The sequence below is a fragment of the Vitis vinifera genome, chromosome 9 (assembly GCF_030704535.1).
Source record: "Vitis vinifera cultivar Pinot Noir 40024 chromosome 9, ASM3070453v1".
In the NCBI taxonomy this organism is placed as follows: domain Eukaryota; kingdom Viridiplantae; phylum Streptophyta; class Magnoliopsida; order Vitales; family Vitaceae; genus Vitis; species Vitis vinifera.
The window spans coordinates 10,731,218-10,751,628 of NC_081813.1; the positions used below are offsets into that span (position 1 = coordinate 10,731,218).

At 31.6% G+C, this 20,411-nt stretch overlaps 1 protein-coding gene across 1 annotated transcript; it reads right to left on the reverse strand.

The window, feature by feature from the left end:
* Positions 1-19,091: 19,091 nt before the first annotated feature.
* LOC100255943 (ethylene-responsive transcription factor ERF003-like) lies at positions 19,092-19,932 on the reverse strand. The gene is made up of 2 exons (XM_002274248.4): positions 19,752-19,932; positions 19,092-19,591 (listed from the first exon to the last, which is right to left on the reverse strand). Exons 1-2 carry the CDS (start codon positions 19,832-19,834, stop codon positions 19,141-19,143), a joined length of 534 nt encoding a protein of 177 aa, XP_002274284.1. The 5' UTR covers positions 19,835-19,932; the 3' UTR covers positions 19,092-19,140.
* Between the last annotated feature and the right edge of the window lie 479 nt (positions 19,933-20,411).

Genomic DNA, 20,411 nt, shown 5'->3' on the forward strand with positions numbered 1-20,411 from the left:
TTGGTAATCAGTTGTAGTTTTTGCTTTTTACTCTTTTTATTCTATTCTCCATGGATTTTGAGGAAAAATTTTCAAATTAAATCAAGAGAAATTGAACTGTTGCTTTTCACTTGACTTAGAGTATGGATTATGCTCACTAAAGTGGTTCAATTGTTGAAACTTCTATTGAAATTGAATTTAGTTCTTCCACTTTAAGTTATTCACACACTGTGCACATTAGATTCCGATTATAAGATGAAAAGCTATTTCCCTCTCAACTTAGGATAATTTTGGGACTTGGTACATTTGACCTCATTTGATAAAATTGAAACACCCTGCAAAAGGCCAATGAGCCTTTGAAATAAAGAAAGTTGTTTGCTTGCCTTAAAACCCGAGCAAGGTCTGAAGGGTATATGGTGAAAATCTTTGAAGTCTGGTGCCCTAAACCTTAATTGGTTGGGAGTCACCGGCCTCAATGCTCGTTACAAGGGTGGATAGGTAGAGTTAGCATATGGTAAGTGCTTGGGTATTAGAAATTCATTCTCAAAAGTCCGAGGAAAAATCCGAGGAGTTAGTGGTTGAAAGATCCTTAAAACTTGATGTCCTAAACCTTAATTGGTTGGGAGTCATCGATGGACCCCCATTACATGGACAATTCAGAAAGAGTACCCCATAAAGCCCCTTTGTTTAAAAAAAAGAAAAAAAAAAAGAAAGAAAGTGTGTTCTTTCTTTATTGATTTTGGTCAGTTTGCTAAGTGTTGAAAAGAGATAGGTTGGGGGGAGAGATTAGTTTAGCATATTATTCTCGGAAGCTAAGGAACCTATACACATAAATTTTTTAGGAAGAATAAAGTTTGGTTCTTTGAAAGTGGAAATGATTTTAAAACTTCAGTTTGCATAATGTATTCCCTTGATTGACAGTGTTTAGCATAGTTTGTTATAACTCTTGTTGAAATTTGGGTTTATATTTCTTTAATGTTTCATGAGAGAATTAGATCATCATGCCACTTGAGAATTGTTTTTTGATCAGCATCATGTTGTAAATTTTAGTATAGGTTGCTTTTTATTTTCATTTTTCTCTCCTTCATTGCTAAGGGACTAGCAATATGTTGGTTGGGGGGAGTGATTACTACTCAAAAAGTGCTATTTGATAGCTTATAATTAATCCTTTTAAACACTTTTGAGTAGTAGTTTTGGCCTTTTAACTCAATTGGCATGTTAAGGACCCTTGAAAGCAACTTTAATCACTTTGTGTAAGTTTTGGTGTTGTTGTTAGTAATTTGATCACCAAAGAAATCCAAGATTGAGGAGAGTTATGTGGAATCTAGGACAAAGCTTGGAAGTCATTTGCCAAGAGTAAATAAGGAATGCAAGGAGAAAAAGTAAAGAGAATCTGCCATGAAGCATATTCTTGATGACAGTTGTGGCAGCCACTTTTGGAGTACTTTCTGAAGTCCAATTGATGCATGCTATATACCATTTCAAAGCTCAGGAAGTCAACAATCCAATGCTTCAAACGGTGCACAATTCGGAGTTGAAACGAAGAAGTTACAGCCATTTCAAGTCAATCACTCCAAGCTGAAGGAAGCATTTTGCAAAGTGTTGTGAAATCACCCTTTTGTTGCGAAGTGATTTTGCAGCCTTTTTGTACAGTGTGGTGTATTTCCTCCTGAAGTTGCACGATATTTGCCGCAAGCTGGAAGCTGAGAACCTCAAGATGGAAGCCAACTTCGCAGCCCTGCGAGAATAACCTTTTGCTGCAAAGTGATTTCGTAGCCCTTCTTGAGTGTCTGCAAAATCTCGCAGACACCATTTTCTCTTGCGAAATGATCCCTGGAGCATCCCGATATTTGCTACCGACATTGGGAGATATTTTACATCAGATTTTTGTTGTCTAAATCCCAAAATACTCCTTGTAAGCCACCAATTACAAGATTCCTTAGCTTTTAAGTTAGTAAAAAGAAAAAAATATCTATGTAATAATTAGTTTTATATTATGTTCATATAAATACCTCTCGGGAGCCTGTTCTCGGGGAGGAGACCCTTTTTGTAAAAGTTAGAAAGCAAGTAAAGTTCAGCCCCTTTGTTTTGCCTTACCTTCTCACTTTGTATTATTTATTTCTTACTAAGTTATGCACTCCCTGAGGAATTTTCCCCAGAGAATGAGTAACTAAACCTATAGTTCCTTGGAGCTAAGGTTGCCGGGGAAGGTTCCAAGTGCAAGAATGCAAAGCTTTGTGGTTTCAGCCATCAATGAAGAGGAAGTGAAATCCTTTAGTGATTTCTATGTTTTTAGTTAACTTAAAACACCTTAGAGTCACCTGGGCCAACACTTGGTAAGGCAAGTGATTTCCAACCATGGAGATGCACTAGTTTACCCCTTACGAGCCTCTAAGAGGTGACTTTAAGGTAGGATTTTCTGGAATTGCCAACACTTGGTAAGCTTTTGGATTCCAAGGAGACATCCATTAGTTATCTCTTGCGAGCTTAAGAAGGGAAGTCCAAGGTTAAAGATCACCTTGAATGGTTAAGGCTTAGTGAGAGGCTTGAACCATTGCAAGTTGCATCAGTGAGAGAATTAAAGTTGAAATCTAATTAAAGGATGTATCTGTACAACACCGGTTAGAGAATTGACTATATGTTGAATCTCTAACGCAAGGAAATGAACCATCTGACCGGAGCTATGTCTTTTGCATGAGGAACCACCCCAGTGAACCTGACTCTCCAAGGAATGTTTTTCTTCCTAAGTTATTCCTATTACTTGTTTTGTTAGTTAGTTTAAATCTAAATTTTTACAAATCAAAGTTTGTGTTTTAGTTCTTAAGCTAACCTTGAAATGAAACACTACCAATTCACTTTGAATTGATATCATTGATAATTTGGAAACCCTTCCCAGTGAACGATCCTAGAGCCGCTATACTATAGTAGCTTTTTCTTTGCTACCCTAGTATATGGTGTAATAGGTTATAAATTTTGTTGATTACTCCCTCATCCAAGGAGCACCAGCTGGACACGAATCAGCTGGCACACCAAGTGGGCACGAATCATTCATCCCTCTAATTAGGAGGTGGTGCACTATAGTCTTTATTGGATTGCCCAAATCCATGAACCAACTGTGGACAATTTAGCTATTTATAAGGAACCCATGACTTGTATCTTCTGTGCAACTCCTAATGACCCAAGTATTAATGTACAATGCAAAAGATATGAATTGAATGCTCAAATTAATGTCAATACACCAAAAGGATAGCAAAAGGATGGTTAAGTCTAACTTTGTTACATCATGTCTTGCTTTTAAGGGCTCAATCTGATTCGTGTCCCAATTGGTGTATCATGAGTTTGGTCCTCAAATGGGAGTAATCAACTAAATTTATAACCTATATCACCATGCACTAGGATAGCCTTAGCTAATATAGCATAGTGGCTCTAGGATCGTTCACTGGGAAGGGTTTTCAACTTACAATTGATACCAATTCAAAGTTGAATTGGTGCTTTTTCATTTCAAGGTTAGCTTAAGAAGAAAATATAAACTTTGGTTGGAAAAGGATTTGTTTTAAGCTAACTAAAAAGAAAGTAATGGGAATTACTTATGAAGAAAAGCGTTCCTTGGAGTTTTAGGATCATTGGGGTCAGGTTCCTCATGTAAAAATAGAGCTCCGGTCACTTGAATCTTTTCCTCGCATTAGAGAATTAACATATAGTTAATTCTCTAACCGGTGTTGTATAGATGCTTCCCTTTAATGGATTTCAGCACTAATTCTCTCTCACTGATGCAACTTGCAATGGCTCGTGCCTCTCACCTAGCATTTTCCATTCAAGGTGATCATTAACCTTGGACTTCCCTTCTCAAGCTCGCAAGAGATAACTAATGGATGTCTCTTTAGAGTCCAAAAGCTTACCAAGTGTTGGCAATTCTAGAAAATCCTACCTTCAAGTCACCTCCCAAAGGCTCGGAAGAGATAAACTAGTGTATCTCTATGGACGGAGATCACTTGCCTTATCAAGTGTTGGCCCAGGTGAATTGAAAGCGTTTTAAGTTAACTAAAAATATAGAAATCATTAACGGGTCACACTTTCTCTTCATTAACAACTAAAACAACAAAACTACCAATTCTTGCATTCGGGGCCTTACCCGGCTACCTTAGCTCCAAGGAAATAAAAGCCTAGCCACCCATTCTCTGAGGAAACATCCTCAGAGCTTGTTTGGCTAGTAAGAAAAAATAATTACAATATAATCAAAACGAGTAGGTAAGGCAAAGCAAAGCTCTGTATTTTTTACTTCCTTCAAAAACTATACAAAAGTTCTCTTTGAGAACAAGCTCCCGAGATATATATGTAATGGAAATTACAAACAATATATATGAGGCTATTTACCCTTTGTTCTTACTTAAAGACTAAGGAATCCTATGATAGGTGGATTACAAGGAGAGAATGGGGATTTAGACATCAAATATCTAAAGCAAAAAATCTAAAAATGTCGGTCGCAAATGTCTGAAAGCACTCAAGAGGATTTCGCAGCCGTGCAAGATGGCTGCGAAATTTCGCAAGCTGAAGGACACCATTTCGCAGTCATTCTCTTGTGATTTCGCAGCCTGCGAAATTGGCCTTCAGCTTGGTGTGATCGGCTTCCAATGGCTCTAACTTCTTCATTTCAGCTCCGAATTGTGTACCGTTTGAAGCATTGGATTTCTGACTTCCCGACTTCGAAACGACATATGGTATGTATAATTTGAGCTCCAGGAAGTGCTCCAAAAGTGTCCAACAGTAGCTGTCCTCTTGAATTCTTCATGTTAGATTTCTCTCTTTGCTTTCCCTCCTTGCATTCATGATTTGCTTATGGCAAAGGACTATAAAGCTTCAAAGCTTTGGTTCTTCATGTTACTGAGCTTCCCATTGCTTTGCCATGGATTCCATAGAACTCTTCTCAATCTTGGATTGCTTTGGTGATCAAATTACTATCAAAAACACCAAAACTTACACAATTTGATTAGAAATGATTGCAAAGGTCCTTAATATGTTAATTGAGTTAAAAGGTAATAACTACTACTCAAAAGTGTTTAAAAGAGTTAATTACAAGCTATCAAATAGCACTTTTTGAGTAGTAATCACAATCCCAACAAACTCCCACTAGCCCAAAAGACATACTAGTCATGAGAATCAAGATACCACATGACCATCAATAGCACTAACCCACTTAAAACCAAATCCTATAGCAATACTATGTGTATGACATGTTGAAGTTTGGCTCAAAGACCTAGCTTAATTCTTAATTCACTATGGTTCTTCAAATGAAAATTGTTAGCACTAAGTGTAAATTCAAGTGTGGAAGACACCTACACCTATTACATAGTATAAAATTGTCCAATCTTATTTCATTTATGTATTTCTTAATTAATTTTTTTTTTAAGTTTTAAATTTTGTGGGGTGATTGTTGGGATTTTGATAAAATAAATTGTAAAATTTTAGTTATTTTGAAAATGAAAAAAAAAATTATATACAAACTAATTTGGTAAGTTAACGTCTCTTAATTTGTAATTGATAACCTATAATATTTCCAACCATTAGGTTGTAAGTCACAAGCTTTAATGAGAATTATCTATTATGTTGATGACGTTCTCACCTCATGTCTACTTTTAAAAGGAAAGTTTTTCTTACTTTTTTTAGCGACTTAGAAATAATTCTGTGAACTCTCTAAAACTTAATTTTTTTTTTTTTTCCTTTTCCATTCAGCACAATTTAATCAGTTTTCTTGTGAATGTGCTTATAAAAATATATTACTAAGAGCTATTGAGATTGTATTTTAAAGTAACTATCGTCATTGCCCGCACATTAGGAGGTGATACAAGCTTTAGAATAGCATGTCTACACATGCCTCTCCAAACCAGGCCAACCTTTCTTATCTTCTTTTAATTTTTTTATTTCAATGTTGATCTATTTTATTTTAGTGTTTAATCTATTGCTTAATTTTCTAAAAAAAAATTATCTTAGAAAAAATAATAAATTAAAAAATAAATAATTTAGTGTATGTTTACATACATTTTCTATTTTTTTTTTTCAAAAAAAAATCATAAGATAATACTAATTTTTATATAATATACTTGAACTTTTAGATGTTTATATTAAAAAGGGAAATGGTTTAAAAAATTAAGACATCAAAAAATATTATACCTCAATTTTTAAAATTTTCAAAAGTAATTTTTAAATATATAAGGCAAATCTATATTTTTTATACAAGAAGTTCTAATTTGTCTATAAAATTATTAGTACTTCTATTTTAATTTTTTTTTTTAAAAAGGTAAAAAAATGTATTCAAATAGACACTATGTTATTTGTTTCTTTATTTTTCTTAAATCTTAAAATAAGTTGCTTTCAAACTTAAGTTAAGGAAAATGAAGGAAAGAAACAACTTAATACATAATAGGACTTAAATTAAATTAAAGTCAATTAAGATTTAAGATAAATGAAATAATATAAAAACAAATGGCACCCAAATGTAAACTCTAGTTGAAAATGGACCAAAGGCAAGCATTGGTTACTTTATCTCTATTTTGACCAATTTAAATGATTGCTCAAATAAGCATAGAAATTAATGGAAACTACCTTGGTTTATTAGTACAATTTAATTGTTATTACTTAATATTATCTTAAGTTAACTTTAAGTTAAATTATTCTTAAATTATTAATTCAAAATTTGTTTCTTGATTTTTACCTTAAGTATTAAGATTATTTGATAAAGTTAACTTAAAGTTCATTTTAAATTATTAAATTGATATATTTATCCTCATTAATTTTTAATAATAAATTTATTTATTAAACATCCATATTTAAAGTATTGTAAATGTATAAGACATATATAATTATAAAATATTTACTATAATCAATGATTTGTAAAGGTCCGAGTCATAATTATAAAATATACCCTCACTAAATATATATAGATGAAGTAAAAAAAAAAATGAGATTAAGAATAAATTAAATATTCGACTTCATGTAAATATTAAATTATTTTATTAAACATATTTAATCTACTTAATAATTTAAATTAAAGTTTTATATTATATTAAATAATTAAGTCAATTTACCAAACACCCCTCTTAGCTTTCCCAGAATGGTGAGATGATAATCTTTTAAGTTACCCACTACACCTACTAATAGAAATGATACACTATAACATAAATTATAAATTATTGTGTTTGAAATTTGTGGATGTTCTTTCATATGGACCGTGGGTATTTATATCTATACTATATAATAAAAGCTAGAATGCACTTTCATTGTGACTAATTTTAACCCTTATTTTCTTCAAATTTTTATCATACTATCATAATTCCTTTCATTTAATGCAACAACATACTTTTTCTTAGTGTGAGGCACTAACATAAATAATGATAAATAAGAAAATGGCAAATATTTTGTCTACCCCGTTCACTCACCCTCTTATTACGTACACACTCTTGCAACATGTGCACCCACACTAACTACCATAAATAGATTAAAAAAAAAATCCTGCTACCTCTATGTATGTGCAGTCAGAACCATTGACTTAACTAAATATATAAAATTTAAATATAAACCTTTTTTAACCTAAAGTATTATTCCCATTTTAAAAGAAAAAAAAATACATGTGACAAGAAAGAAAATGTGGGTACTTTCTTTTTAAGATATTCTTTTAAATAAAGAATATATATAATTCTTTTATTTCGTCTCATACACCAGTACACCAAGGCTTTGAAAATTCTATCCAACTCTTTTCTTCTTTTTTGTAAATAACTTCTTTATTTGATATAGAATTTTAGATAAAGATAAATTCATTTCAGAATTCAAATAATTACTTAAATTTTGAAATTTATATTTTTTTTTTTAATTTAAGACTTAGGTGGTGTTTATTTTTTAATTGAATAGGAAAAACCAAAATATTTAGTTTTTTCATCCAACTAAAAATAACTTATTGATATCAACCAACATAACTAAAGTTAAATTATTATCAATATGTTCAATTTAGTTATATTGGTTTATATGAACAATTTATTTTTAATTGAATAAAAAAAAAGTTAAAATATTTTGATTTTTTTATTTAATAAAAAAACAAACACCACCTTAGTTATTTTCTAATTTTAACAGATGTCCTAAAATTGAGGGTTTACTTGTTGTACTGTTTATAAATATTCTCATTTCTACACTTAACTCTAAAACTTTTTTGCATGAGATTATGATTGAAGTATAATTTTAGTTTTGTAAAAGTTTAGGAAATATGGTCTCTTAGAAATCCTATTTAAAGAGAATTAATATTTTTTTTTTATTTCTTGAAATTTTAGGAAAAACTTTTATAAAACAAATCCTATTTAACTAAGTCATAATCATTAACTTGACAAATAATAAGGTATATTTATTTATTAAATAATAAAAAATAATTAATTACTTTGAATTTGTTATAACTGAAGTAATGAATGTGACCACATTAATTATAATAAATGTTAATTAAGTATTATTTATGACTTCCATTAATACTCATTAATGGAAACCATTAATGTTATTTATGAGTTCCATTAATATTCATTAATGAGAATATTAATGGAAGCCATTTGGAAAGCCTATAAAAGGGCTTCTCATCCCTTGTAATATGCATCCCCTAAGTAAGAAATAAGTAAGAAAGAAATTTCTTACTTTCTCTCATTTTCTTTGTCTTTCATTCTCTCAACTTTCTCAATTCTCTTTTGTGCTCTCTTCTTCCCTATTATATATTATTATCAAAATAATATATAATTTATCTCTACTACTTTATTTGTGTTCCATTTATCCTTATTTGTGTTCCACTGATCCTTGTTTTACAACACGTTATCAGCACGAATTGCTCTGAAAGTAATTCTAGAATCTTAAGCTTAAAGTTATTTATATAGAATAAAATTTTACATATTTATATTATTGTTGATTTGTTTTGTTATATATTGTTAAAAGTTATAAACAAATTATTTGATTTTGTTTATAATCAAAGTTATACCAATATTATCAATTTATTATAACTGATTCTAATAATATTGTTTTGTCATATATTTGAAGTTATTTGACAATGTCGAACCTCACAAAACTCAAATTTGTGGCACTTGACATTTCGAAAAAAAACTATATATCTTGGATCCTTGATGTTGAAATACATCTTGATTGATGCAATGAATCTTGGAGCTATAATCAAAGAAGGAAATCAAACATCCCTGCAGGATCGCACAAAAGCACTGATTTTCCTTCGCCATTACCTCCATGAAGGTTCAAAAAATGACTAGCTTACGATAAAGGACCCTTTTACTCTATGGAGTAATAGAAAAGATATGACCACCAAAAAACTGTGATTCTCCCAAAAGCTTGATATGATTGGATGCACTTGAGGTTGCAGGATTTTAAAATTGTTAGTGAATATAACTTTGTATTTTTCAAAATTAGCTCTCAATTAAAGTTGTGTGGAGAAAAAATCACAGAAGAAGACATGTTAGAAAAAACTTTTACTATGTTTCATGCCTCGAATGTGTTCCTGCAGCAACAATATTGAGAGCGTAAATTTGCAAAATATTTTGAATTAATATCATGTCTTCTTGTTACTGAACAAATTAATGAGTTTTTGATAAGAAATCACCAGTCTCTTCCAACTCAATCTGAACCATTCCCTAAAGTGAATGCAATATCGTCTCAAACTCGTGGACGTGGACAAGGACGTGGTTGTAGTCATAGAAGAAATCCTCAATACCATGGTTCTTAAGTAATAATTCATCAAATTCTCAGAAAATGAAAGCCTCATTGCACCACCAGAAGTGGAATAATACTGAGGCAAAACAAGAAAATGGGAATTGTTTACAAGATAAACCTCATAAGAACCATGAGAATAATTGTTATAGATGTTGTATGAAGGGGCATTGGTCGCGTACCTATCGTACGCCCAAACATTTGGTCGAATTTTACCAAGCATCAATAAAAACAAAAGGAAAAGAGATAGAGATGAACTTTACCGATAGTAATGGATTGGATCTAACCTAATATGACATTGATTTCTTCGGAGGTCCCAATGAAAAAACAGACCATTTAATAAATGATGAGAATATTAACATTGATTAATGTTTCTTTATATATAAAATAATATAGTATTATGTCTTATATTTACATCTGGTTTTCTTTTGTGATTTACATTATGCCTTTTTTTTAATATTAGTTATATCTAAAATCCATGTGTTATTTGGTCTCAAGATGAATGAGGATGATGTATGTCTCGTAAACTGTGCAACCACACACACAATTCTTCGAGATAAAAGATATTTCCTTGAATTAACATTAACAAAAGCTAATGTAAGTACCATATTTGGTACTACAAACTTAGTTGAAGGCTTTGGAAGAGCAAACATAAAGTTACCAAATGGAACTAGATTTCATATAAATGACGCTTTATATTCTAGCAAATCCAGAAGAAATTTGCTCAGTATTAAATATATCCACATAAATGGATATCATATTGAAACTATGAATGAAGATAATGTGAAATATCTTTACATTACTTTCATTATATATGGTCAGAAGCTTATAATAGAAAAACTCCTGGTTTTTTTCCTTTGGGTTGTATCATACAACTATAAAGCCTATTGAATCAGATGTTGTCGTGAACCTGAAGTTCAACGACCCAAAAGTTTTTGTCCTTTGGCATGACAGGCTAGGTCACCTAGGGTCTTTAATGATACGTCGAATAATCGAACACTCGCATGGGCATCCACTAAAGAACCAGAAGATTCTTTCGCCCAATGAATACTCATGTGCTACCTACTCACAAGGTAAATTGATAGTTATACCATCTTTTACTAAAGTCATATCTGAGTCACCAGTCTTTTTAGAAAGAATACATAGGGACATATGTGGGTCTATCCATCCACCATGTGGACCATTCCATTATTTTATGATCTTAATAGATGCTTCTACTAGGTGGTCACATATTTGTCTCTTTTCTACACGTAACATTGTCTTTGCTAGACTCCTTGCACAAATAATCAGATTACGAGCACAATTTTCAGATTATCTAATTAAAACAATACATCTTGATAATAGCGGCGAATTTACTTCTCAAACATTCATTGACTATTGCATGTCGGTAGGGATAAATATTGAGCATCCTGTTGCTCATACTCATACCCAAAATGGTTTAGCAGAATCCTTCATCAAACGTCTCCAATTAATAGCTTGGCCATTACTAATGAAAATTACCTACTTCTGCCTGGGGACATGCTATTATGCATGCTACAGCTTTAGTCCGTATTCAACCTACAACTTACCATGAATACTTCCCTTCACAACTTGTGCTTGGAAAACAACCAAATATCTCACTTACAAATCTTTGGTTGTGCAGTGTATGTACCAATTGCACCTACACAACGCACTAAAATGGGTTCCCAATGAAGACTTGGGATTTATGTAGGTTTTGATTCTCCATCTATCATAAGATATCTTGAACCTTTGACAGACGATGTTTTTACAGCCCGCTTTGCGGGTTGTCATTTTAATGAGAGTGTTTTCCCATCATTAGGGGGAAAAAAGTCAATTCCTGAAAAATGATGAGAAATTAGTTGGAAGGCATCTACTATGACCCATCTTGATCCTCATATAAATCAATGTGAACTACAAGTTCAAAGGATCATTCATTTGAAAAATCTTGCAAATCAATTACCAGATGAATTCATTAATATAAAGAAAGTGACAAAGTCATATATCCCGGCCGCAAATACTCCAACACAGATTGATATCCCTGTAGGACAGTTAACAAATGAATCTAAGATATGCTTGAAGCGTGGTAGACTTGTCAGCTCGAAGGATGTAACTCCTCGGAAGAGGAGAACCCAAGAAAAACTTGACACTCTAGAAGAGGTCATCAAAACGACTGATCAGTTTAAAATTGATAAATCTATAGCCCTAGAAGAGACACAAATAATACAGAAAGCCTCTGAAGAGGCACATATTGAACAAGAAACTCATGAAGAGGCACATATTGAACGAGGAACCCCTGAAGAGGCACATGTACTTGAAAATTGTGAGACCTCAATAAGTTATGTACACATGGGAGAAAAATGAGATCGAAATAATATTGTTATTAACAATATTTTCACTTTTCAAGTGGCCTTCGATATCATAAGAAATGATGAAGATCTCCAACCATAAAATGTGGAAGAATGCTGACATAGAAATGATTGGCCAAAATGGAAATAAGTTATACAGGCAAAGTTAAACTCATTAACAAAACAAGAAGTTTTTGGACTTGTAGTCCAAACACCTGAAGATGTAAAGCCTACTGGGTACAAATGAGTATTTATACGAAAGCACAATGAGAATAATGAGATCATAAGATATAAAGTGCGATTAGTAACATAAGGTTTCTCGCAGAGACTTGGTATTGACTATGAGGAAACATACTTTCCTATTATGGACACAATCACATTTCGTTTCTTAATTAGTTTAACAGTCTCAGAAGAACTGGATATGCATCTCATGGATGTTATTACAACATATTTATACGGATCCATGGACAATGATATATACATGAAAATCCCTAAAAGATTTAAATTGCCTAAATTAAATAGTACAAAGCCTCGTAGGATGTGCTCAATCAAGTTACAACGATCTTTGTATGGATTAAAGTAATCTGGACACATGTGGTACAATCGCCTTAGCGAATATTTGCTAAAAAAAGGGTATGTGAATAACCCTTTATGTCCATACATCTTCATTAAGAAATCAGAAACCAAATTTGCAATTATTGCAGCGTATGTTGATGACTTAAATCTTGTTGGAGCTCCTGAAGAACTCACAACAACAACAAATTACTTGAAAAAAGAATTTGAGATGAAAGATCTTGGAAAAACAAAATTTTGTCTCGGTCTGTAGATCAAACATTTTCCAAATGAAGTTTAATACATCAATCAACATACATTAAGAAAGTTTTGAAGCGTTTTTATATGAATAAAGTGTATCCTTTAAGTTCTCCAATGGTTGTCTGATCACTTGATGTGAAAAATGACCCATTTCGTCCTTGCGAAAAAAATGAAGAATTACTTGGTCCTGAAGTACCATATCTTAGTGTTATTGGTACACTTATGCCCTTGTCAATTGTACACGTCCAGGCATTGCTTTTTCTGTCAATTTATTAGCAAGATACAGTTTTGCTCAAATTCGAAGACAATGGAATGATATCAAACATATATTGTGTTATTTTTGCAGAACAACTGATATGAATCTATTTTACTCAAAGGAATCAAAGCAACAATTGCTTGGATATGCAGATGCAGGATATCTTTCAAATCCACATCAAAGTAGGCCACAAATAGGGTATGTGTTTAATTGCAATGGTACTGCTATTTCATGGAGATCTATCAAACAAACAATAGTGACCACATCATCAAATCATTCATAAATACTGACAATTCATGAAGCAAGTCGTGAATGTATATGACTAAGATCTATAATCTAGCATATTTGGGAATCATGTGGACTCTCCTCTATCAAAGATAACCCGACTATATTATTTGAAGATAATACTGCATGCATTGCACAAATAACAGGGGGTTATGTTAAAGGAGATAAAACTAAACACATTTCACCAAAATTATTTTATACACATGAACTCCAGAAGAGTGGTGAAATAAGTGTGCAACAAATACACTCAAGTGATAATCTAGCAGATTTATTCACAAAATCATTGTCAACCTTAACATTCAAGAAGTTAATACACAAGATTGGAATGCATCAACTCAAGGATATCGACATGAGAGGGAGTATGCTTGTAAAAGGGTGTTAGTGTACTATACTCTTTTTCCCTTGGTCCAGGTTTTGTCCTATTGGGTTTTACTAGTAAGGTTTTTAATGAGACAATCCTAACATACCAAGAGCAACTTAAAAAATTATAAGAATATTGTACTCTTTTTCCTTTGTTAGGCTTTTCCCATAGGGTTTTTTACTAGCAAGGTTTTAATGAAGCATGTTCTTCAATGTGGTGGACATCCAAGGGGGAGTGTTATAACTAAAGTAATGAATATCACCACATTAATTATAATAAATATTAATTAAGTATTGTTTATAACTTCCATTAATACTCATTAATGGAAATCATTAATGTTATTTATGAGTTCCATTAATATTTATTAATGGGAATATTAATGGAAGTCATTTGGAAAGCGTATAAAAGGGTTTCACGTCCCTTGTAATATGCATTGCTTAAGCAAAAAAGAAATTTCTTACTTTTTTTCATTCTCTCAACTTTCTAAATTATCTTTTGTGATTTCTTCTTCCCTATTATATATTATTATCAAATAATATATAACTTATCTCTACTACTTTATTTCTGTTCCATTTATTCTTGTTTTACAACAAAATTTGATATCTAGATTTTTTATTACACAATAAATATATGCATAGATTTATCATAAAACTATAATATTTTTTTTAAAATACAAATCTTAAAAGTTCAAAATTTTTATTTAACCTTTTAATAAATTATTTTTTATAATTTTTATTAAATAATTAAAAATTTAGGTAACTGGCCTTACCTTCTACATGGAACAAACCTAGCATATAGGTTATAAAGCTGCATTTCCTCGGCAAGCTAATATTTGTCTTATTTCTTATACTAAATGCCTCCTTCATCCCCGATGATTAATTTGTAGCAAATTCTCACGTTATTCCTTGTCTTTTGTTTTCCTTCTGTTTTGGAGACACGTACCCCTTGATCTTATCTCTTTTTGTAGGATATTGGTATTTCTTTCCCATATCTCTCCTTTTTAGCATTTCTTAACTTAGGTCAAAACCACTCTTGATTTCCTACCATTATTGCACCTTATTCTATCTATCCCCCATAGTTCTTCTCTACATGATGATGCCTGTCTTTGGCACTTTAGTTCACCTTTGGACACTTGTTGCTCCACAACACAAGTACAGTTTAGGGTTCAAATGGAATCATGATGAAAAAAGGATAGAGAAAAGTGTATTTAAGGTAACGTCTTCCCAAAAAAATCCAAAAATAAGAATTTAAATTCTTGTTTTTACAACTGTTTTTAGTTCTTTAAAATAAAAATAAAAATATAAAAAACATGTTTAATAATAAAAATATATTTTTTATTTTTTTATCGTAAGAATAAATAACAGAATCTTTTTAAAAAATATTTTTTTATTTATTTTATATTATTTTTATTTATTTTTTAAACTATTTTAAGAAATAATAGATATAAAAATTACTTTTAAAAATATTAAAAATAGGTTAAAAATATTTTAAGTTTTCAAGCAAACTTTTAATTTGTAATATCATAAAACATTTTAAAAAAAATATTCTCAAAAACTATTTTTTAAAATAATTATCAAACAAACCCTAAATTTCCAAAATCTAGATTTAATATATTTATCTACAAATAATTAAAATTTTAAGTATCAATTTTTAATGGTACATGTATTTGATCATTTTAAATTTTAATTTTAAAGTTAATCAAAATTTAAATTATTCCTAAACGATCCTCATTTATTGATTATTTTTAAACGTGGACATGAAAGAATACTTTTCCCAAAAAAAAAAGAAAGAAATATACATGAAATCGTACGTGTGATTGATCAATTGGTTCACATACTATTAGAATGAAAAATGTTGCTTTTATTGGTGAAGAAAACGTGAAATTGAAATGGAGGCATGAAGACATACCAATGAAGCTGAAAAAAAAAATCTCAAAAAAGTACAATCATTTCAAACCATGCGTTCTATGTAGTAAAATCACAGTGCCAAAGCGGATTGATGCAGGAAAGTTACACTGCCACGCGCGTGATTCATGATGGTTCACAGTGACGAGAAGTATTCCAAACCTTGGAAATTTAAACAATGAGCCAAAGGCAATTTTGATTTACAAAATCAGTTGCAATTAGGAATGGAAGGATAGGTTTTTTTCATAAAAATACAATTTTATAATATTTATATATTTAAAAATTATATTTACTTTTAATAAAATATTAAAATTTAAAAAATAAAACAAGTAAAACGAGTTGAGTACGAGAATTTCTTACATCCATCTCCCCCACCTTGTTACCTTTAATTTTTCTTTTTAGCTAGATGTGATGATAATAGATATAATAATAAGTATGACAAGAATGAGAGAAAGTAACTCGTGTCAAACCCGTCTTATTGTCATCCCATCCACGATAATGAAACTTCTAATCATTCTTTAATTTAATTATTCATATAAATACCAATCGTCCTCTAATTTAATCATTCATATAAATAATGTTGTTGCATTGTATCGTAGTGTGACTAAGTCATAATGGAGGTCACTTTTTTCTTTAGCCGATACATATCCTCATTTAGAAGGTGCAAAAATTCAATAAACTCGAGCTCTACACCAAATCCACGCATATCAGGCTTACACCCAAACTTTCAACCCATCTTTATCAACCATAAAAAGTATGCATTAAAAAATATTACTAATCAACAATGGACAAAATCTACCTCCCATGGTGTTGATGTTTGACAAGGTCGAAAAAGATTAGAATAATTTTGAGATGGGCCTCTTCTAACCTCAAGCAAAAGCCAATGTTAGTATTCACAAGCAATGATGGCATGCACGAACCCTCCTCAGATAAATCAAATTAAGGTTAAAGGCAAAATATCATGTCAAGGAAACTCAATGTTAAATGTGATCTTATCTTCTACGTAATGTTGAGGTGGAAATGATTACAAGAGTCCATTTGACACCTTGTTCTATAAGTAACTCTCTCATGTGTTGATGTGAATCAAAAAGAAATTGTATTTGTTCACTCATGCAATAAAATGTGTGCATCTACAATAAAAACTATTAAGCATATGTTTAGAATGCAATCAAATTGACATCCATCACTTTAATTTTTAATTTCAAAACCTAATATAGGTGCATACCGAGGACGGGCATATGTCCCCTTGATTTTTTTTTATTTATTTTTAAATATCCTTGGGATTTGAAATCCAAAGAATTCCTTTGTTGCCACTAGGCTATGGATATTTTATGTTCATTTTTTGCGCCCAGAAATGAAGAGTTAGTTGTTGCCCCCTCGAGCTATTTGTTTGCTCCACCATTACCTCCAATAACCATTAATTGCAATTATAAAGAGGAACCTTTCCATCTATGGCTTTTAATTAATTTTGACAGTCACCTATCTCTTTTTCCTTTACGATTCATACTTCATTCCCTCGAAGTATGATGTTTCATTCTAATGCGAAATTCTATTATTTCAAGTTAAATACGAAATGCAAGCGTATAATTTGGTAGCATATAGGGTTTTATAAAGAGTACAAAATTTGATTCATTTATACCACCATGGGAGATTATTATTACTAAATCGTAAACATTTAAGTAGGACAAATTCATCTAAAAATACAAAGTCAAATTCTAACCTCGATAAACTTTATTTATGATTTTAATTTTTATTTATTTTACTTAGTTCACACCTTTATTATTAAGCATATAACATTATTTCTATTCTATTTTATATTTAGAAAATGAAAATTGAAAAAAAAATGGAGGTCCAAATAATTTATATTTTTTCCAACTTTTTCCCTTCTTGAATACTGTTTGATTTTATTATTGAAATAAAGCTTAAAATCCAATTCCACAATTGAAAAAGAAAAAGCCTTCACGTCTGCACATCCTCCACGTCGTCTGCGCAGACGTTCTGGTAAAAAAGTGGGCTTATCTTATCTGATCATACAACCAATAACTACTAGAGAATCAGTCGACATGACAAGATATGTACTGTTAAAATGAGCATTTTTGGGTCAAAAGCAATGCTTTTTGAAGGAATGAAGTGATCCAAACAGGAAAGATCGCAGAGGTGTCGAGTCGATTCTGAGCTGAAAAAGCAAGTAGGACAACCAAACTGAGGGAGAAAACACCAACCACAATGCATGGATTCCAAGTCTGCAAAGTCTTGTTCACATTACACCATGTGTGAACACACCCTCTTGGCATTCCAAAAGTGCTAAGCTGTACCATATTATATCATATCAAGAATAGGAAAAACGCCAGAAGCGAGGCATAGGATGATTGAGGTAGATGGACATTTTGTTGATTCACTAGAAGGATTCTCACTTCTTTTCGTGCAGCCTTAGCCTTTATCTTCTTCACCCATATAAAAAAGTAAAGCTATTTATATTTATGACACTTCTTTGTCAATAAAGAATGAAATTGAGAAATTAATTTCTTTATATATATTAATTAATTATTTTTTTCTTTTTAATCTTATGCCAAATATAAATAAGAATCTACCTTTCATAAAAATATAGCAAATTATGAAAAATTTAACTTGCATATATATATTAAAAAATTTAAGTGGACACTTTTCTAACTTGCCCCGTTTCACTCTTGGAATTAGAATGGAAATGTATTGATAACAATATTGACAAAATTGATCGAGGTGGAATGAGTCATTGGGAATACAAACCAATGAAATCCCTACAACATGATCCTTAATTCATTACTCATTCACTCATTTTCAAAGATTTAACATTCATGGCCAAAACCACTTAGTAGAGTCATCCATTCATCAATTCCAAAGAGGCTTGGAAGGAAGTCGAACTCTCTTAAATGAAAACAAGAAGAAAAAAAGGATTTTGCAAAAGTAAAGATACCATTGATCCTTCTAGTTCCATCACTTTCCATACCTTTACACGTCACCCATTTTTTGTTTATCATAATCTCTTTTCTCCTCTTCATATTCCTTGCCCTTTTATCACTTAGTAGTAGCATGTGGTATCCCACCCTTTGGAAAAAAAATTTTTATTATATATCTCATAGATTTTTGTAAATTATATAAATATATTTTAAAACTGTAATTAATTATATAAAAGTAAATGTATTATTATAGATGATAATAAAGTCAATCGATATCGGACTCAGACTTTATTTATTTAATCCTATCTAACCTTGTTTGGTCCTACGAATAGCATTAATTTGTCTGTTTGTTTCATAATCTCATATTATATTATAAGTCATCGTTATGGTTACTTTAATTTATAGTCTCATTCTAAATTTTATTTTAGTATATATATATATTGGCTTTGATAGGAAGTGATTATATTAAGATGTATGATGTGGAGAGAAGGCACAAAAAGTAGGAGTTCCATTATCGATGTCTGCAACATTACACAAAACCAAGCTCAATAGATCCAGAATGAAGCAACTCCTCAATCATCTGCTCAATGTGATCATCTTCAAGAACTTTGAATTCCTCATCTTCCCCACCCACCCATTTTCCCTGTACTTGCCGTCGTCTCTTCGCCGGAGATCCGATACTCACCTGGCAATTTCTTGCGGCCATGCCATCAACTGTGCCAAAATTTGGAGAGTAGTGAGGTTGTTGGAAATCTGTAGCTAAAGGGATTTTGGCCCCTTGAGGTGATGCCATGTAGCACCTCTGCAATTTAGCAGTGAGAGTTGCTGAGAGAAGCTTAGAAGAAGATGATTGTGAGTCATCGGAATTGTAAGTGAAGTTGGTCCGAGCTCTTGGCCCACACATGAGCCTGGCTGCTTCGTCGTAGGCTCGCGCCGCATCCTCCGCCGTTTCGAATGTGCCGAGCCATATTCTAGTCTTCCTGTGCCCAAAAACAAATACAAAACTTAAATGTATACTTCTTCCATGCATTACGACAGTAAAGTGCATAACGCCCAAATGAAAGAAACGTTTCTTTTCATGTCAAATATCATGACAGAACCGTTCCCCTTGGGTAAATGGTGTTAGAAAATGGGAATTACAGTTGGGGGTGGCGGATTTCAGAGACCCAAGAGCCCCAATGCCTCTGTCGGACGCCTCGATAACGCTGTTGTTGTCCAGCCATGCCACTGAAATATGGAAACGTTTCTGAGTAGGTTTCCGAAGAAAGGATGGAAGAAGACGAAAGGAAAAGAGGGGATTTATTGGAGTTGGAGGCTCGAGGGGCGGGGGGCGGGGGTTTTGTAAGCACGCTTTTGAGCCTTGCAGTGGGCTCCACAAGGGTTTTAGTCTCCTTTTCTTTTAAACTTTTCCACGTATATACAGTAAACAAAGATTTTTCATTTCCTTTGCCCTACTCTTCAAGAAAAGCAATAAACATCAAGGATCCAATCATTTTCAACTTTTGAAAAATGATTCTCATTTTTTTCAAATATATATATATATGGCCTTTAGGCAGAATTTATGGTTTTTTTGTTTTTTTTTTTGTATTTTATAATATTTTTAATCAAAATGAAAATATTTTATTTTAAGTCAAATGTTTTTTCAAAAAACATTGGATTTGATTTTTAAAATATTTAAAAGCATTTTCTAAATTTTATCAACGTCCTTTTTTTTTCAAAAACATTTTTAAAATTAAAAACGTATTGAAGAATCTCTTCCAAATGCACACTCTAAGTTGTTGACTTAACTAATGATATATT